Source organism: Colias eurytheme, chromosome 26 (assembly GCF_061535395.1).
Source record: "Colias eurytheme isolate Ceu_HAF_F1 chromosome 26, ilColEury1 Martin Lab GWU primary, whole genome shotgun sequence".
In the NCBI taxonomy this organism is placed as follows: Eukaryota; Metazoa; Arthropoda; class Insecta; order Lepidoptera; family Pieridae; genus Colias; species Colias eurytheme.
The window spans coordinates 1,536,760-1,557,420 of NC_143005.1; the positions used below are offsets into that span (position 1 = coordinate 1,536,760).

The window sequence follows — 20,661 nt, forward strand, 5'->3', positions numbered from 1 at the left end:
TTAACTTCATCAGCCTCTTCTAAACTTGAAAATATACTCGCCATCTTTGAATGCTCCCCCCACTCCCCCATGCAACTATTTCACTGTACGAACTATTGAATCGTAAACAATGGACTATTGTTAATTATTTAAAATAATAATTTAAAAAATATATTCATGAGTTTTCAATCTATAGTGGTTTAAAGTTAACTCAAAAATGGACCATTTTCGTAAATTTTCTAAAAAATCTTAGAGAAAGTGTAAGAAATGTTATAGTATGCTATATATTCGTGATCTACTCAATAAGCTCTTTCATTTGATACCCCACGCGGCATGTTTTGGAAATTTTTATTTTTTTCTTTGTATGCCATATTTAATTACCGTTGTGGGGAGAGGGGGACCACAAAACTGGTTGGCAACATCTGTCTATAGGATGTCTGGGATCTATACAATATATATCAGAAGTCAGATTTAGGTCCGGTATTTTTGCAAACGAAACTCCACTGAGAGTCCGGTCTAATTAGTAAATAAGAGTGAAATATAAATATAAAGTAAATACTAATTCTACTCTTGGTAATTTATTTGTTACAACAAAAAAAACTCATTGCCTGTCAAAAACACTTTTGATTTCCAAAATCTGTTAAACGTTTTTGACCGACGCCTTTAATGAACATAAATATTTTGACCTTAGAGTTCTAACAGACGAACGGCAAGTTGTGAACGGCAGAAGGCTACTTACTACGACGGCTGCCGTCGACAGGCAAAAACGGATGCCGTCAAACGTCAAACGCCTGCAGTTTGCCGTCAACACTGCAAGCGTCGCCACTTGTCGACGGCAGCCGTCGACATATTAACTGCTGCCGCCAACGTGCCGCCGACTGCCGTCGACATGTGGCGACTACTGAAGTAGCCTCTGCTGTTCGCAACTTGCCGTTCGTCTGTTAGAACGCTAAAGAATTAGAGAATCCTAAATAATATAAAAATAGGTAGGTGTTAGGTAATATATCGGCTAATATAGTATTAGTAATATCTACTATACTAGTACAAATACATTTCAAAATGGTAACTTGAGATAAACCTTTGATAATAATTTCTCTTCTGAAACACAATAATACTCGAACAACAGAAGGAACTCATAAAGTCAATGTCTGAATACATTGTATTCGCTCGGAAGCAGACTAACTTTTAAAATATTACCACCAAAAGTAATTAAATAAAACATAGTTTAAAAGGCATTGCACTTGTTCCATTTTCATTTTAAACGAAATATTTACTGAGTGCAAACTTACAACATTAACCTGGTAAGGATACCATTATGTCTTAGCAGTATTTCTTCCAATGTGGGAAAGAGATGGCGCTTGACAAACAATATAGCGCTGTCACTTTTGCACCCTGGAAATAATACTGATTTAAAACGGCATAGTACGGGGTAGGGCTTATTCAGAACAAGTGAGAATATTATACCGGGAGTGTTATTCAAGAAAGTGTAAAATTTGCATTCTGAAGTTGGGCAGAAGTCGAGCGAAAATGCTGCGCGATTTATACTTGTATGACCTATTTCGGGTTTTGAACTTATTGAATTATAATCCAGTTTGTACAATTAAAATAAGTCTTTTAATTATTATTTTATAATAAATTCAGTATAGTTCATCTAGAGAATGATTAGCAGAAGACAGTTTTAAAGTGAAGACAGATTATACACATATATAATTTTATAATTGAGCACGTAATGCAATGTTATATATACGTAGCAATGTATGTACTACATCTACTTAAGAAATCACCTTAGGAAATCCTGATAAATCTGTTAAATATTTCAATTATCCATCAAGAAAAAGCAATTCAATACTTCGTCTAGTCAACTAGCATAATGTGGTATGAAATCACAAAGACAGTTTGCTACTAATGATTTCTTTTTCCGATTGTATCGTTTAAAAAATAATATATGTTAATTAATCTATTTAAGATTGTATTTGATTGAGTGAGAAGATATTAACCACACCTAAGACCACACCTATCCTGTTTTTGACGTGACAACGTCTTATAATTCGATAGAGCCGGCTGCACGCACGAAAAAACATGACTTATGGCGTTACCTCGCTCTGAGGCGTTCCATGTAAGGCTTGAAGTGCAAGCGAGAGCGCGGAACGAGCGACAAAGAAGCACAATCGGACGTTGTCACGTTCAACTATCGTCAGTAAACCGACTTTACAGAGAGTTACAGACAACCAATTTTTTTGCTAATAAATTCAAAGGACTGGTCATTAGTATACTGTCCAGTAAAACTGACCATATCCAGTTAGTTGCAATTAGTTAACTCAATACCCTATCGTGACCATAACCAGAACGGCCGGACAAGACAGATAACCTCGCAGAACCATTAATCCCTCTAATCTTGACAGAAAACCTCCGGGGAGGGAGGCATTTATCAAAACAAGAGGCTCGGAGTGCATTTGTTACCTAGTATCTAGTATGTGATAATTAAAGATGTTATTAATGTTCGTTTTCTGTATTTTGGTCACAATGGTGCAAAAATTGTGTATGAAGAGGATTATTTTAATTGTGTTTTGATTACACTGCTTTGATGCTTTTTACTATTTCGACTTATGATTTTGGCCTGTTAATTGTAATAAAAGACAATAAAAATGTGTCGTAGTAAATATAAACAATTGTATGATTTTACAATAAAATATCGGTATAACGAGAATAAAAAATATAATGTTGTTTAAATATAAATAGGTGGAGTTAGAATAAAATATATATGTAATTAAAACATCCGACGTTTTCCTTCGTATTATGATTATCTTATTCTGTTCAAAAAATTAAATTACCTACATATTTATGAAACCTTTTAGAAAGTTTTTGAATTCTTACTAATAGTAATAACGTTAATTATACAAACTTTTTTAAATAAAGCTTATCTTCATAAAATTATTTAAATTATATGAATATTAAACCGAATTATATAATCATTTGATCATAGTACCTTTATTGATAGATCGTTTTGTTAAAATAAATGATAATTGCACAAAGTTATTAAATGTTGTTAAATGTTATATCCACTCTATGCCTGTCCAGTATTGTATGATCCCAATGATTAAGCTACATTTCGTTGTTACAGGCATCCCACCGATGTAAACACAAAGTCGAAATGAGATGAGTATGCGCGTGTCGTGGGCCAGGTGGTGTTGGATAGTTATCTTCACCACGTGCACAGCGAGGACTGCTAGCGACTGGCTCGACTGCGCCCACGTGTCCACCTGTCGCTGCAAGTGGTCCTCCGGCAAGAAAACCGCCACGTGTGCCTCTGGTGACCTTCGCCGACCGCCCACACTCTCGTCCGACATCCAAGTCCTCGATCTACACGACAACCCCCTCAGAAACTTACCACAAGAAGTATTCTCGAACATTGGCCTACTAAACTTACAACGACTCAATTTGCGAGCGACCAAACTTCGCTCTATTCACGCTGACGCGTTCTTGGAACTGCGAATTCTAGTCGAAGTCGATCTCGCTGACAACGATCTCGCGTTGCTACCCAGAGATATATTTAGAGGGAACGAAAGGTTACGGTTGGTAGTGCTGAGCAATAACCCTTTGACTGCGTTGGTAGCCGATCAATTTCCGACGCTGCCGCATTTACGAATGCTATTATTGGACGGCTGCCGATTGAGAACAATACACACAAATGCATTACGGAATTTGAAGTCTTTAGAAACTATAGATTTACGTAGGAATCAATTAACATTCCTGCGTCTAATTACATTTTCATTGCCCGCTTTGAAAACCATGTCCTTATCGGGAAACCCGTGGAGATGTGACTGTAGATTACGTGAATTTAAAGATTGGTTTTTAGAAAGTAAATTAGGTACAGAAGAATTAGTTTGCGTGGAACCTTCCACGCAGTCAGGGAACAAATGGCGCAACGTGCCTAGTGAAGTAATGACTTGCCCGCCTGAAGTTAAATCGAGTACTTTAGTTGTAAGGGCAGAGGTGGGTGTAGCGGCAACATTTGGTTGTTGGGTACACGGTATACCGAAGCCGAAAGTAACATGGTTGTTTGACGGAGTAGATTTACATAATAGCAGTGTTGATTGTGACATGGAAGAAATTGATACGATTGTAGAGGACGATAATATTGAGGAGAGAGTACCTGGAAGTGTTAGATGGGTAAATATTACTCTTTATAACGTCACTTCTAGTGCCGCTGGTGAGTGGACGTGTTTAGCTAAAAGTGTAGCAGGAGAAGCTCGTGCTGTAATAAGTTTGGTATTACCAAGGCTGCAAACGGCGACTGCGCGAACAGCACCTGGAATTCCACAATTACTGGGCGTAGTGTTTGGCGCTTTAGGTGCATTAGCTGCCCTAGGTTTTATAGCAGCAGTCGCGTGTTGGCATTTACGAAAACGAACTGTACCACCAAGTCGAAGCTTCATGGACCAAGAGAAACGTTTAATAGATGCGTCTGTAGTTGTTAGTTGTGATCGTTCGATTGCGGACATGGCCTCACCGTGTGATTTTGAATTAACAGAACGCTTATCAGATGAACCCCCTAGAAGTTGTGCGTTTGATCCTGTACATATTACTATAGAAGGCACTCCGGGAGCTTTCCCTCCTCCGCCAGCGGAGTTCGCAGTACCAGTCCCTTATGGAAATATATTTATATCAGTGCAAGTAGCTGGAAGAGGAGAGCATGGGAAGTATCCCGATTTAATAGGAGGTGGAGCAACTCTGCCTAGACGAACACGAACTTGTTGTGGTGCACCAGCATATGACAACATGGGTCCTCGAGTGACAGCAACGGGAAGCTCAACCTGGTCACTACCTGGAGCGAGTGGAGAAAATGAACAATCAGAAACCCCCGTGCTGACCTTACCGCCACCGCCACCCGAGTTTGTTTCCCTTTAGCCCAGGCCCCTGGTACTAGATCCCTCTAGCCTGAGGTGACCTGGTACCCTACATTTTACGAGTCAATTAGACTAATTCCCAATTTTATTGTATTAAGATAATTTTGACGGATAATTAAAATTGTAAATAATGTGTGCGCGATGTGAGACATCCTGTGAGATTTAAATAATAAGGTTGTTATCGATATTGTATGATAATTGAATCTGTAAGCAAACTTGTTATTCGTACGTTGGGATGTTGACTTGAGAAAGCATTTAGTCTCGATCCATTTGTTTACTAGTTGTTCCTTTCGTCTTCGCATGTTGTCTTCCCAACTTTTGTAAATATTGTTTATTCGTGTTATACACTTTTCCCAAATATAAGACTGAACCCTTTGTCTTATTTTCGTCTCTCTTTGTAACTTATGTATAAAGCTATACTTCACTTAGGCAAATAGCTTTTAATTTTATTTGAAAGCATATAATGTAAAATAAACCGATCACATTATGATGCATTTTGTAGTTTTATTTCTACCTCAATTAGACTCAGAAATAATTATAATAATTTTCAGTAGACAAACCTAACAATTAAATTAAATTAAAGGAACATCAAGGCACCGTAGCAAATACTCTCATTCTAGCAAACTACACTTTACGAAATTCCTTTCTTTATTGGACATTAGTTGAAACAAACGACAATATTGAGCTTCAAATAATTATTACATACCATCCGAGTTAGACCAAAAGACCTTCGAAGCAAATCTTGGCAATTTGAAAGGAAATCGGCAAAATTAATTTCGGCCAGCCAAACAAAGTCGACATTTTTTGTCAGTAAATTTTGTTCCGCCATAAAATTAATTCTTACGCTCAATTTAACTGCCAAAACAATTTGTAGCGAGCGCAATAATGCCTTTGGCCTAGTTTGGTAAACATAATTTTCAAGATTTCATCTTAGTTCCTTATATTATTGGGGATTCCCCTGCATTGTGACGTAAGGACCGATTTTATCAGTTTATGTAGATTGAACACATTGACTCTTGTTTTTATTTGCTCGTGTCCTTTCTTTTGTTTTGACAGAAATATAATACAATGTGCCTACGGATTGCTGCAGAACATTGTGAACAATGGAGGACGTAAGTTTGATTTATATTTTACTGTCTAGAATCTAGATGTAAAATTATTTTTAATTGTATTATGTATGCTCAAACACGCTTTGCAAACTTGTGAACTGAATATTATTGAAGCTACAGAAGAAATCGAACATCAAAACAGAACATTTACCTTTATTTTACCTAATAACTGGATAAAACGTGACGTAATTTTATTCATCACTAGCTTTTCACCCGCAGCTTCACTTGCTTTGTCTAAAACTTAACACATTATATCATAAAGCCATATGCTTCAAATAGAATCAGGCTTTTTAATACCCGAGAAAGGACATAGGATACTTTTTATCCCGGGAAAATGACGCAATCCCGGAAATCCCACGGGAACGGGACTACTATGAGGGTTTTTCTTTGACTGCGCGGGCGAAGCCGCGGGCGGAAACCTAGTTATATACATTTCATTGTAATCGGTTCAGTAGTTTTTTCGTGAAAGAGTTACAAACACATACACATCCTCACAAACTTTCGCATTTATAATCCCTACTAGGTATATTAATATTAGACCTTGAGACAGAACATAGGCTACCTTTTATCAAAACTCCACGCGGACGATGACGCGGGCGGAAGCTAGTAGTAGATATATTAAAAAACCTGATCAAAATTCGTTGTGTAGTTTTAAAGATCAAAGCATACATAGGGACGACAGATAGCAGGAAGCGACTCTCTTTTGTACTCTGTAGAGAATTATTACGTGTGTAGGAAGAACACATTAATTTCTATTTTGAGTAATACCTATAAAAATAATTTTCTGGAGAAACAGAAAGAATTTCATTTATTTAAAATTGATCTACATTTGATCTAAAATTATCAGTACCTAGTACTTATAACAAGACGAAGATTATTTTTAGAACGTAAAAGGTCAATGTGAATTGTTCTTACATCATTTGTGTGTGCGGAGCATTCTCAATTGTCAAATGACATGGGTTGCTATAAAGTGGTCTAGTTATTTGCCTTGTTTGACGAGAACGTCTTAGTAAAGGTTCTAGAATATTCTTCAAATGTAAATCACTTTTTTTTAATATAATTTATTTAAAAGTTAAAACATTCGAGGTAAAACACGTATACAGAACTACTTAACCAAGTCAAGGCCAAGAAAATATTAGAAAATATTTTCTCATTCCAAAAAGGTCAGTCAAAGTATGAATAAATAAAGAATCGAAATAACTCGCGTTTAATTAAAAACCGCAGATGGAATCTACATAATTCCGCACTTAACACTTAAATTCCCGCCTGTAGGGCCATCAAAATACTCATTAAAAGTTTACAATGAACAGACAATCTAAAATTTGGGTCATGCTTCTTACACAATTAAAATTTAAAATACCCAATGTGCCACTAGCTTTAAATCCTCGCCGAAAATTGAGCAAATCGTTAGCTAGAATTCACTGGTGAAATTCAGCTTTTATTTCGAATTAAATTTGAACAGGGATTATACTATTGTTGATTATAGATATTTTCTGTAGCAAATTGGTTTATGCTGAAGATGCAGCATGCATATTTTTCAATAATATAGCATATTTACAACGTACATACAAATTAACATGAAAATAAATATTAAAACCGTAAAGTATTCCTAGCAGTTTCTATCTAACACCTTTCCTTTCAATAATTAAAAAGTGATATCCACTTTATAAAAAGCTCGTTATTCTTAAATAGAGAAGAAAGGAAACATTTTTAAAGATAACAATGAATATCATAAAGTTGCTTCTATAAGGCTAATTAATTACACGATGAAATACTACTACAAATACGAAAGTTTGTGAAAATTAATGGTGTCTTATTACTCTTTAGTAACGATAACAGGCATCAGCAAACTTTTAGACATAAACTACACTTTAAAATATAGATATAACTAGCTGTCCCGGAAAACGTTGTCCTAACTTTTATCACTTTATGAGAATCGGACAAGCCGTTTAGGAGGTGTCCGCGACACGACAATTATATGTTTATTATATTCATTTAATAGTTCTATAGGATTCAAATGCTGTATGTCCTTTATGCACATAAAACCGAAATTAAAAAAAGTAGGTAATTCGATCGTTAAGGTGATCGTTAAGGTGGTAACTTGCTAGGCGTTGCCACGGTATGGCAAAAAGACGCGGGTTCGAATCGAAATTGTTGCTATTCTTTAAAAAAAATATTTTAGTAAAATATTTTTTTTAAAGAAAATAAAATAATTTGGTAAAATAATTTTACCAGATATAATTTTAAACATCAGATTAAAAGTATATTTCTTACTAATTAACACATTTGTAACAAATATACATATCATCAATGTAAAAACAATTCACGTATTCATGAAGCTATTTATTATCTTTTTAATTATTGGACGGTATCCACACTGTATTTGAACGAGTCCACTGGGTCGACAGCAAACAACGGGTCAGCAAATGTTTGATGAGGGTAGATGTGAAATAAATTAAAATTTAAGCTAATTTCGCTGTAATGCAGTTTCAGCTGATGAGAGTAAAGATATAATGTAATGGTAAAAATTTAGTTAGTGTAAGTAGTAATTACTGAACAGTATTACTATTTAGTAATCTGTGGTAATACTAAAAGCAAAAAAAATAGAGCACGCTGGGAAATTCTGGGAAAATTATATCCTTGAGGGAAATACCGTACATTTATTATTATAGTTCCTAATTTGTTTTTCTGAATCTGTTTTTTGTGTTTTTACATACACACTTTAGAATCATCATTCATAACACACAGTAATTCACCACTTATTATTTCAGAAAAATATTAATCCTGAAATTGTGTGTGAATCTCGGGAAGACCATTATTACCAGTTTTAAAATGTTCGTAATGATTTAAATTATTTATGGTAGAGTTTCGACCACGGCTGCTAGTTTTATTTAGGTAAATGAAAATGGTAGGTATAAAATGTAAAAAAAATCCTATAAAATGTCACACTTTAAATTTTTCAATATCTTAAACCAAATGTTTCAGAAATGTCATGAAGTTATTTAATTTTCTTGACCGTTTCAATTTTAACACCTATCCAAGAGAAGGTAGGAAACTAATAAATAATATAGAGTTTTTAACAAGTTTCTGGAACAAAACTTAAGTGACACTCGCGTTCAGCTTACGGCCACTTTGTCGCCACAACTTATTAGGCTAAGAGCTGCTGGCTAAACCTCTGCGTTTATTAGTTTAGCAAAGATAATATAATCTACCTGTGAACAAATTTTATTTTTATCAATTTGCTTCTCTATAAATCAGATAACAATGACTTTGAAACACATTATGCATAAAGAAGACGATAAACTTTATTTGGTAGATGGAAAATAATCTTGATATTTACACAAAGTGGAGTATTTACGTATAAAAAATAGAGCCAGTCAGCACAGTCTGTAGTTTATCTTGTTATTTAAAATTTGTATTTAATTTCATCTTTAAAATGGTGCATATCGAGATAAATATTCGCAACAGTACAATTATTAATCTATAAGCCGTATGTTATTATTTCTCCAAAAGTATTATATTGTATCGCATGTACTACACAGACACTTAATATTTTTGAACTATAGAAAATTGACGTTGACTCTTAGTCTACATGCAGTATTTCCATATAATATTCATGAGATGTCTGTGACGAGCGTGCCATAGACCCTTGACACGGAAATGGCTTCCTACAGTATATAAATATAACATTTTACGGCTATTTAAAACACCGGCGTTAAAACTATGAGCGATGTAAGTTTTATCATGTTTTATACTCCTTTCTCTTAGAAGCAAAAGAGAATCGAAGCCCGGTTTACGTTCCAATGTTTATATTTATATAAAACTAGTTTGTTCCTAGCTTCATACTTTTGCTTTTTGCCTGCGGCTCCATCCCTATTATAAAAGTACAGCACGCTGCGTAAAAAAGTAGCATTAGATATTCTCTCTAGCCACAAATAGCCTATCTCCAGACACAAAAATCATATTATAAAATCGTTTCGTTGCGACGTAGAAGAAAGATAAACAAATACACTTTCACATTTAAAATTTCTGTAATAGTTAGATTGTTAGAAAGGACATCAAAAACAAAAAAAAAATATAGAAATTAGAGCTAAAGAAAGATTTTTTAAATCCGTCCTACAGATTTTGTTCATTTTACAAGTATTCAAACAAGCACTCATTCTCCTTTCTTGGATAATTCAGGCCTTTTTAAAAATAAAATAGTGTTATAGATAAACTACGGTAATAATATAATAATTAAATTATTAATTTTTATTATTATATTATATTATTATATTATTTATTATGAATTTCACAAATACTTTCAAACGTTTTGAATTTTGGAGGGGCGCGCCATGTTTCGTCGTAGTTTATCTCTAAATAATACCAACGCGAACGTTAGCAAAATATAATGTCGATAATATGAATTCCTTTTCATATACGCCTTCCACCAGTAGTCTCTGACGTCTTTGAAACTTATTTCCTTTGTCCAGAATGTATTGTCGTTTATTATTTTCTAAGTTAACAGATTAAATTGGCTAAAGTTTATAGTTGAAAGTTTAAAATGAGGACAGAGAAGGAAGAATAGGAATGTGATTCTTTACACTAACCAAAATTAAACAATTATAACACTACTAGCTGTGCCCTGCGGTTTTACCCGCAGTCCTCCGCTCCTGTTGGTCTTAGCGTGATGATATATAGCCTAAAACCTTCCTCAATAAATGGGCTTTCTACCACCGAAAGAATTTATCAAATCAGACCAGTAGTTCCTGAGATTAGCGCGTTCAAACAAACAAACTCATCAGCTTTATAATATTAGTATAGATTAATGCCTATAACATTAGACGTTACGATAATTGCACTATTATGGTCCTAGAATTTCCTAATTCGCCATTAATATTAAATATTCAAATACCATTAATATCTACGGTTATCCTTACCACACTACAAGGGAATTTCTGTGTTCCTATTTGAACTTATAGAACATATTTAGTAGTTCATTGCCATGCATGATTTGGTTGAACTTGAAATTTTTCTGGGAATCTGTTGACCAGAAGGTGAACACACGATTGTCTGGAAGAAATCGCTGCATAGCGATAAGACCGCCAATTGTTTATGCATTTTTAGGTTAAGTATTATAGTAATAATTCTAAGAGCAATAAACTATTAATAAGTAAATAAATATTGAAACAATAATGTAAACAGCCCGCTACCGCTAGTTTTCATCTAGAAACTACTTCAACTACCACTGTTCGTGTCTCAGGAATGTGTGAGATAATAATCAGCCAAATTATACACCCCTGCAAAAGAGAATATAATTTTCTATCCATCGGGGATTCTCTCGATAATAACAGCTACCACCACTGATCCAAAAAGCTCCCAAAACCGATATAAACTGATTTAGAATAGACCTGCCAACTCGCAAAGCTTATTTAAAGTACAGAAGGACACTTATAAAAGTGACAATGTTTCCCTGAGGTCGCCGTGAGATCGTTTAGCATAATGTGTTTAGGGATTACTGAAAATTCTTTGCTGACGTTCAAAACTTTTGAGGGTGTAGAAATTATGCAAAATTGCTGCCTTAAGGAAATATTATGCGGAAATCAAGGGGATTGAAGCCAGTGAAGGGGATTGAAGCCACCTTGTGTGTGTTTTCTAGGTAACGGTTCAGTAGGTTTTCATTAATTTTGTTATTATGGGCATACAGAAGGAAGGTATTAACCATTTCTTAAGTAGCTTGATGAAAAATTTACTTTTAGAAGAAATGTGTGTATTTTAGTAATCTGTTACATTTAATATTTCCAATAGACATTGAAAATTCACTTTTGACGCTTGTTAATAAAGAATAATTTGGAAAGTCTCGGTACATTCGTTAACAGTTTTCCTAAGAGTATCTAAGAGGTGATTGATTGTATAGATTTAAGGTTATTAATTACTTTACTAAACTATGACAGTGTCGTTTATCATTTGCGAACTAGTCTATGAGCTATTTATAATTATGTACAATTCCCGCCAATTTCAAAATTCTTCAAGTAACAGTATTTATTATTTAATAATTTTATTATATTAGTATTTATTGATACTTTAAATTTTCGAAGGATTGGTAATTAAAATTTATTGAATTATTACATACGATTATAAAATTTAATATTTTAATCTTATAAATTTCCATTAAACAGGCTTGAATATAGTTTAATGTGACTATATTTATAACACAAAATAAAATAATTAATGTATTACATGCCTGAGTTTTGTAAAAAAGAGTGTAATCCATATTCCATGCATTATTACAATACCTTTTTAATCTACTAAAGTACTCCTGAAATTTCATTATCGGGGTATAGGTTAGCCGTAAATACAAACCGGTATTGCCACATTTGGGCTTTGCATATATTTTGTTTTCTTTAGACCCTTCCAGTATACAGATAGTATGATTAAATTCACACGATGTCTTCACTGTGGTGTATGTAATTAATAACATAATACACAGATTGAAATTAGAAATTTATAAATTAAATTTTGATTTTTAAAATATTTCACAAAGATACATAAATAAATGAAATGTATGTTGTAATAAAATGTGGACAGTTATATTTCTCATGTGAATAATGTAACAGTAAGCTAGTAAAATACATTTATTAGTAGAAGTTGAACCAAAAATGTAAGGTTAACAAAAATAATAATCAATCTATTTATACATTCCCTAAAAATATTCATATAACGACTTAATTGTGTCCATAACTTCCTTTTTAATAAATATCATAAAACCGTGAACTTTTATGTCACGGAAATTCATTAACCTAAGATCAAAGCCGAATTATTTCAAAATGGTTTATTTCCAGTGACTTGTCTACGTTGACTATTCGCCCAATGCCGCCTTTAATTACTATCCGTGCCCCGTGGTTTACCCGCAGTGATCCGCTCCTGTTAGTCTTAGCGTGATGATAGCCTATAGCCTTCCGACAAATAGGCTATCATCATCAACATCGAAATAATTTTTCAACCCGGACCAGTAGTTCCTGAGAGCCTTCAAACAAAAAAAAAAAAAAACTCTTCAGCTGTATAATATTAAGTACCTATAGGCTATGACTGTAATACATTTCCGTACCTTATTGTACACTTCTTATTATTTTGCAATTTCTGTATTCGATTCATCATTTTAACGTTCAAGTTTCATTAGATAGATTTTATTGGTCTGCAAATTTGATCCTTATTTTAATTAGTATGCACTTTTAATGACTTGTGTCTTCAACACCTTTACTTTGTTTTACTTTGCTGAACGTTAAAATTGCTAAACATAATTGCTTTAAAATGGCTCGCTCAAATAATTAAATCTTAAATATTTTTACTCTGTAGGTATTTATAAAGTTTCCTCACATTTCGAAGTTACTTTGTAAACGAACGATGTCCAAAGTCCCTGGAAAGAAATGCTAATATATTTTTGAAGTGAAACTTTTTTAGGCGCGTTGGGCGTAAAATTTCAAATTTCAAGGCAATACCGTCACGTCATGGAGTAAAGTGACGATTTTGGTATCTTTGAATCTTGCCAAAGAAGTTTCACTTCTGACATGTGTGCTCGACAAGCACACTCTTTTTAATTTTAATTTGTTGATTAAATAATGAAATTAATTCTAAGTAAGTTTTGTATCAGTTGACTTAACGGACCTTAGGGAAATTAAGAATTAATTCAGAGATGGCTAAAGTTTCGTTTATTAATGAAATGAAATTAGATTGAATAATATAAGAATAAATAAAAAAAAAAAAAAAAAATCTTTATTTGTTTTAAATTTTTTTACATAATATTGTTACATATGCTGCATTGAACCCCACACTAGGATCCCCTGTGTTGTGAGGCTCAATCTCTTTCATCATATTACATAACAGAACAACAAAAAAGAAATATATATATATATATATTTTAAACAAATAATTGCCATTTTAAGTATTGAGAGTGTGTGTGTGTGTATATGCGTACGTGTATATGTGTGTGGGTGGATATGTTTATTTTAATATTCAGTAAATGTTTAAGTTTATATTTTAATCAAGAAATTATGGTAACGAGATTTTCAGTTTCTAAGTAGTTTAGATTAAATAGCCAATTTGTAACAAATTTTTTACAACGGAACTTGGTCATAGGAAAGATATTTAGTATTTTGTTCATTTTGAACTTTGATCAAAGTCTTCGAGAAACTAATTTTAAACCAATTAAGTAGTCATTTTGCATCAAATGGTTTACTGCACGCCAAACAGTATGGTTTCACAAAGGGGCGCTCTACCACTGATGCCGGAGTAGCTCTTTTGTCACATATATACAAAGCATGGGAAAATTCAAAGAATGCTTTGGGGATATTCTGTGACCTTTCTAAGGCTTTTGACTGTGTAGAACATTCCACTCTATTACGGAAACTAAATTTTTATGGTATCAAAGGTTTAGCTCAGGATCTCATAGCTTCATATCTTCAGAACAGGGTACAAACCGTTGTCGTTAATGGAGAGAAATCTCGCGGTGCGCCGATTAACATAGGTGTTCCGCAGGGATCTATCTTAGGACCGTTTTTGTTCTTAGTGTATATTAATGAGCTACCTTATTATTTGGAGGATATGTGTGAAATAGTACTGTTTGCAGATGACACCTCATTAATATTTAATGTGGATAGACATGACACAAATGTTGACGAAGTAAACTCTGCTCTTTTACGCATATCCAATTGGTTTAATACTAATAATTTATTATTAAATACAAAAAAAACAAATTGTGTAGAATTTATCCTCCCAAATGTAAAAAAGGTGAAAAGGAATATTATTTTAAACGGGGAGGTATTATACCCTGTGGAATCGACTGTTTTTCTTGGTTTGACATTAGATGAGAAGCTTCAATGGGGGGCCCATGTTACCACCACCGCTGCTAAGCTCAGCTCAGCTGCATATGCAGTTAGAAGAATAAGGCATCTCACCGATGAAGAAACGGCTAGATTGGTTTACTTTAGCTACTTTCATAGCATAATGTCCTATGGAATTCTGCTATGGGGCAGGGCTGCAGATATAGAAACTATATTTATATTACAGAAAAGAGCCATACGCTCTATATATAATTTGCGTGCTCGAGACTCACTAAGAGATCTCTTTAAGAATACTGGTATCCTTACTGTACCGTCGCAGTATATATTTAATAATATTTTATATGTACACAATAACGCTTACTTACACACAAAAGTCGGAGATAGACATTGTTATGACACAAGAAACAGAAATAAAATTGAAATGCCTTTTTTCCGATTAGCTAAAGTTAAAAATTCATTTATGGGTCATGGTATACGCTTTTACAACAGAATTCCTCATAATATTAAAGAGTTTAGTAGTTCTAAATTTAAAACTTATATAAAAAATGTACTAGTTCAGAGAGCCTATTACAGTATTAAGGAATATATGGACGATAAAAACCCATGGAGGGTTGTCGCGTAAAAACCACAGGACAGTTCTTTGGCATATTATGTTAATATAATTATTATGATGTTACATATGTAATTTGTAAAATTGTAAAACTGATATGATTAAAAAGAGCAACTATGGAGTTTCTTGCCGATTCTTCTCCGTAGATACTGCTTTCCGAATCGATGGTATATGTTAAAAATATGTACCTAATGACGTTTCAAAAGTGCTTCTAGAAGAAGTCTAATTGAATAAATAAATGTTTGAGTTTGAGTTTGAGTTTGAGTTTTGTTGTATAAGTAAGGTCCCATGAATATAAAAGCCCTGCTACCAAAAGACATGTTACAGCAATGTTTCCTCCATGTAGGATTTCTTCGAGAGCGCTCGTTCGAATAGAATACTATAGACATTTTAATCATTGTTTATTCATTAGTTTATTGTACTGCAACATGTCCATTTTTATGTAATTGAAAAAAAAAATGAGTCTCAAATTATTTCTGTATGAATAAGCAGTCCACTGATCTAAAGTAAAGTCGTCGGGGGCGCATAAAGCAAAATAACCAATCTTCTATTAGATGATACGTGTAATATGCAAGACCAAATCTAAAAAATAAAATATATATCAAACTAGATGATATGTTCAACGATTCTGTTTAATCAAAAACATAAAATATTAAAATTTACTCGATAAAAAAAAATCACCAAGTTAGCTCTAATTTTCACACTTTTACGTTTTCTACTTGACATGGTAATACTTATTATGATTTTTTTTTCATAAACAATTATATTAAAACATTTGCAAGATATTTGTCAGAGCATTTTGTGTAATTACTTTTAGTTTTGGTTTTATCTGCGATACACCACTTTTATCGTGACAAAATCAAACGTTTATCTCGAGAAAAAAAGAGCGCCAAAAGTGGTTTATCGCAGATAAAACCAAAACTAAAAGTAATTACACAAAATGCTCTGACAAATATCTTGCAAATGTTTTAATATAATTGTTTATGAAAAAAAAATCATAATAAGTATTACCATGTCAAGTAGAAAACGTAAAAGTGTGAAAATTAGAGCTAACTTGGTGATTTTTTTTTATCGAGTAAATTTTAATATTTTATGTTTTTGATTAAACAGAATCGTTGAACATATTATCTAGTTTGATATATATTTTATTTTTTAGATTTGGTCTTGCATATTACACGTATCATCTAATAGAAGATTGGTTATTTTGCTTTATGCGCCCCCTTAATTGCCTTAGAATGTACACTTTGTAACACCCAATATCTACCATTGAAGTTTCACATAACTATAATATTCCTAAACCCCGCGGTGGCACCCGCGTGGCTCTGCTCTTGATAGTCTTAGCGTGAAGATATTATATAGCTTATAGCCTTTCTCGATAAATGGGCTACCTAATACCGAAATAATTTTTCAAATCGGACCAGTAGTTTCTGAAATTAGCGCGTTCAAGCAAACAAACTCTTTAAAGCTTTCTAATATAAATATGATAATATTTCCTCTCCTACCTGAATATTCCTTTATAAAATATATCGGATTATTCCACTGCAGCAGTTCCAGCTAAAGACCGCTAGACATTGACAAACCGAGAAATAAACAGAACATCCTCGTTTCATTTTGAGCGAATCTGATTGAAATTGCTGAGTGAAATAAAATGATTGGGACAGGGCCGTAATGGGCGATGTGAATTTTAATTTATTCTAATTATATTGTAGCAATTTTGTTAAGTGAGTATTGTTTTCTTATGTTATTCTACTGATAATCATGGCCAGATGATGGTATAGGCACAGACTAATAATAATATACTACGTATGTATAGGTATATGTTACTCAAATTAATAAAACAATGATTACCATAATATTTTTTCCGTCCGCACCGGCTTCGCCAGCAGTTCCTATATATCAATTGGAAGGTGAAATCTTTTAATAATAGATCCAGTAGTAGGTATATTAGTGCGTTAAAATAAAATAATAAATTCTTCAGATTTTTATTATTAGTATATTTTACAAAATTAATCATATTTCGTGGAAAATATAATAAGACAATAATTTTTCTTGAGTTTGATTCTATAAACTCTCTATAATATAAATATATAAACTATACTCGTATTTATTAATTTATGTCGGCTAGAAAAACAATTCACATCACATTTTTACCAAATTACCAAAAAAATATATCATCTTAAAAATGAAGGTGTCAGTTCGGCCCTGTACAAAACACGTACTCTTCTCACAAAAGGAAAATAGTTTGTTCCAATAGTTAGATTGATTTGTAGCTCAAGCATCCTATATCCCGTCGCTTGAAGTTTTTCAGTATTTTATTGAAGTGATAGAATTTCACACTTACGCCCGTAAACACAAAAGGAATCGAAGGACCATAAATTTTAGTTTGTTGACAATTTTTGAAGTTATGGAGGGGTGAATAAGGGTTATTATGCTATATGAGTTAATGTTAATGTTAATTAATTCTGGGTAAGTGCTCTACATTATACTTACTTACTTACTTACTTACTTGTATTTTGTAGGTATCAATATATCTTGAGATTTTCTTCGATTGAATTCATCAATTCGTGTTCTACCAACTGCACCACACAGTGAAAAAGTGTTAACAACGTAATAATAATAGAGTCTTGTTTCATTTAATTCAACATACATTTTTTCTAGAAGTTTTACATAAAAACGACTATATCTTTTTAAATAGGTACTTAATTAAGAAAATATAAACTGAAGTTAAAAACTTTTGACGCGAGTCCACAGAGTAAGAAGCAATTATTTTGAAACGTAGCGCCAGAAGACAAAGCTTGGCTTTTCTGAAACAGCGTTTAATGAGCGCTTTCCACATATCATAGTGCTTTGTGTAGGCTAGGAGATGGTGCATAATTTAAATATGATGAACTGGAATCATAAGACAGGTTTTGTTTTGGATTTTATTACAGGTAAATATATAAGCCATGAAAATGCGAGTGAGATGTATGCCTGTGTTTGTTTTAAACATTTTATAATACATATTTCATTATAAAGTAACTAGGTACTATCTAATTAATTACTAACTGTTCACCTAAGATTATATTATAATACTAGCTGTTGCCCGCAGCTTCGCCTGCGTGGAAAAGATAAATTTTCATGGTACAAACTTTCATCCCCTATTTGATCCCCTTGGGGGATGAATTTTCTAAAATCCTTTCTTAGGGGACGCCTACGTTATGACATCTACCTGCTTGCCAAACTTCAGCCCGATACGTCCAGTGGTTTGGGCTGTGCGTTGATAGATCACTATATCAGTCACCTTTGAGTTTTATATATATAATATAGATATCCTTACATAAACTAGAATGTAGCAAAACACAATACAAACACATCTAGTTTGTATAATAATATGTACAATATATTATCAAGTCCAGGATCAAGTACACATCCGGTAAACGAATTTTTAAAATGGGTCCAGTAGTTACTGAGATAAGCGCGAATAAACAAACAAACTCTTCAGTTTTTATTAATATATAGATTATACCTAGATTTCTCTTCAGCATCTCATTTCAATGTGATCTAGATTTGTCTAAGGCGTTGCGGTTTACGGTCTCAGCAGAGATATTGTCATGAATTGTGGATTAGTTAATGTGCCTTTAATTATCTGTGTATTGTTTGTGTTTTAAATTTTAATTAAATATCATCATCATCATCATCAGCCCATATATGTTCCCACTGCTGGGACACGGGCCTCCTATGAGGGTACAGGCCATAATCCACCACGCTGGCCAAGTGCGGGTTAGCGGATGACACATATCGTCGAACTTTTGATTCTTCGACATGTCGGTTTCCTCACGATGTTTTCCTTCACCGTTCGAGCAGTGGTGATGTTACAACATGCGCAGATAAATTGAAAAATCAATTTATTTCCTGCGCGCTCGCCCGGTCTCGAACCCCGGACTTATCGATTCGAAGTCCGAGGTCTCACCACTGAGCCACCACTGCTCTCGAAATAAGTTTAATTAAATATAAGTTTAATTAAATATAATTAAACTTATTTGTGCTTTTCTTTTATATGTGATTAGACATTGTGAAAGTTTAACTTTAATCTCGTATTGTTAACGTCGTTCTTTTCATAAGGTCTTGGTGGGCTTTTTAAATCATAGATTTAACTAGATACGATAGATTTTTTCGATCTAACAAACAAACAAACAAACAAACAAAAATACTTTATTGTGCACCAATAAATAAAAATTACAAAAGTAAATGTATAAAATAAATAGACACAGTTGAGCACAACAGGCGGTCTTATCGCTAAGACAGCGATCTCTTCCAGACAACCTGGTGGTCAAGGAAAAACAGTGTAAGTATTAGTTTATGGGCAAGAGGTGCATTTATAGTTTAAAATACATAAATAAAATAGTATAAACACAGCGAACATATATACATCCATAATATACCTACATACATATACTTACATAAACCTACATACACATACATACATACATAAAAGTAGTATACGTAGATAAAATAATATAAATACAAAGTACATATATACATCCCTATTATATACATACATATATACACATACATACATATACATATATACATACACATAGAAATGAGCTACTTACTAGTTGAAAAACAGACACATACGGTGACAGCACCAATACAACAATATTTAACTTAAATGAAACAGGTAGATCAGAGTTCATGACTTGGACAGGTAAAATCGCTTCAGCAGTGTTTTGAATGTGAGTAGAGATTGAGCTTCTCTTATGTCTAATGGTAGATCATTCCATAGCCTGATGGCACGCACAGTAAAGGAAGAATTAAAAATATGATTTACATGCCCCGGTACGACCAGACGAGACTTATTTGATGATCGAATTGGGTGTAAATTAGACACAAGGAACTCAAATCTCTCTTTTAAATAATGCGGTGTTTTCGGATCAAACAGAACACAGTACAGGAGGTGAAGGATATGAGTATTTCGGCGAAGTCGAATGGGAAGCCATTTGAGCTTAGAACGAAATTCGGAGACATGATCGTATTTGCGCAAGCCAAACACAAATCTTATGCAAAAATTTTGAAGGCGCTCAAGGCAGTCAAGGTGGTATTCAAAGAGGTCAGGATAGCACGCGTCGGCATAATCTATAATAGGTAAAAGGAGTGTTTGAACGAGCGCAATTTTAGTTGGTATTGGCAGAAAGTTGCGTAGCCGGCGAATAGAACTAGCAGCAGCGAAAACCTTTTTACGCACTTCCTTTATTTGA

The 20,661-nt window shown here is 33.4% G+C and overlaps 1 protein-coding gene across 2 annotated transcripts in view; it reads left to right on the forward strand.

Annotated features, from left to right (window-relative positions):
• Window positions 1–5,372, forward strand: part of LOC149897025 (uncharacterized) — a 43,034-nt gene extending 37,662 nt beyond the window's left edge. For both annotated transcript variants that reach the window (XM_090116946.1, XM_090116947.1), the window contains exon 2: window positions 3,101–5,372. In XM_090116946.1, coding sequence (XP_089973072.1) covers window positions 3,136–4,887 — 1,752 coding nt within the window. In that variant the 5' untranslated portion in view covers window positions 3,101–3,135 and the 3' untranslated portion in view covers window positions 4,888–5,372. The remainder of the gene's footprint in view (window positions 1–3,100) is intronic.
• Window positions 5,373–20,661: the final 15,289 nt, after the last annotated feature.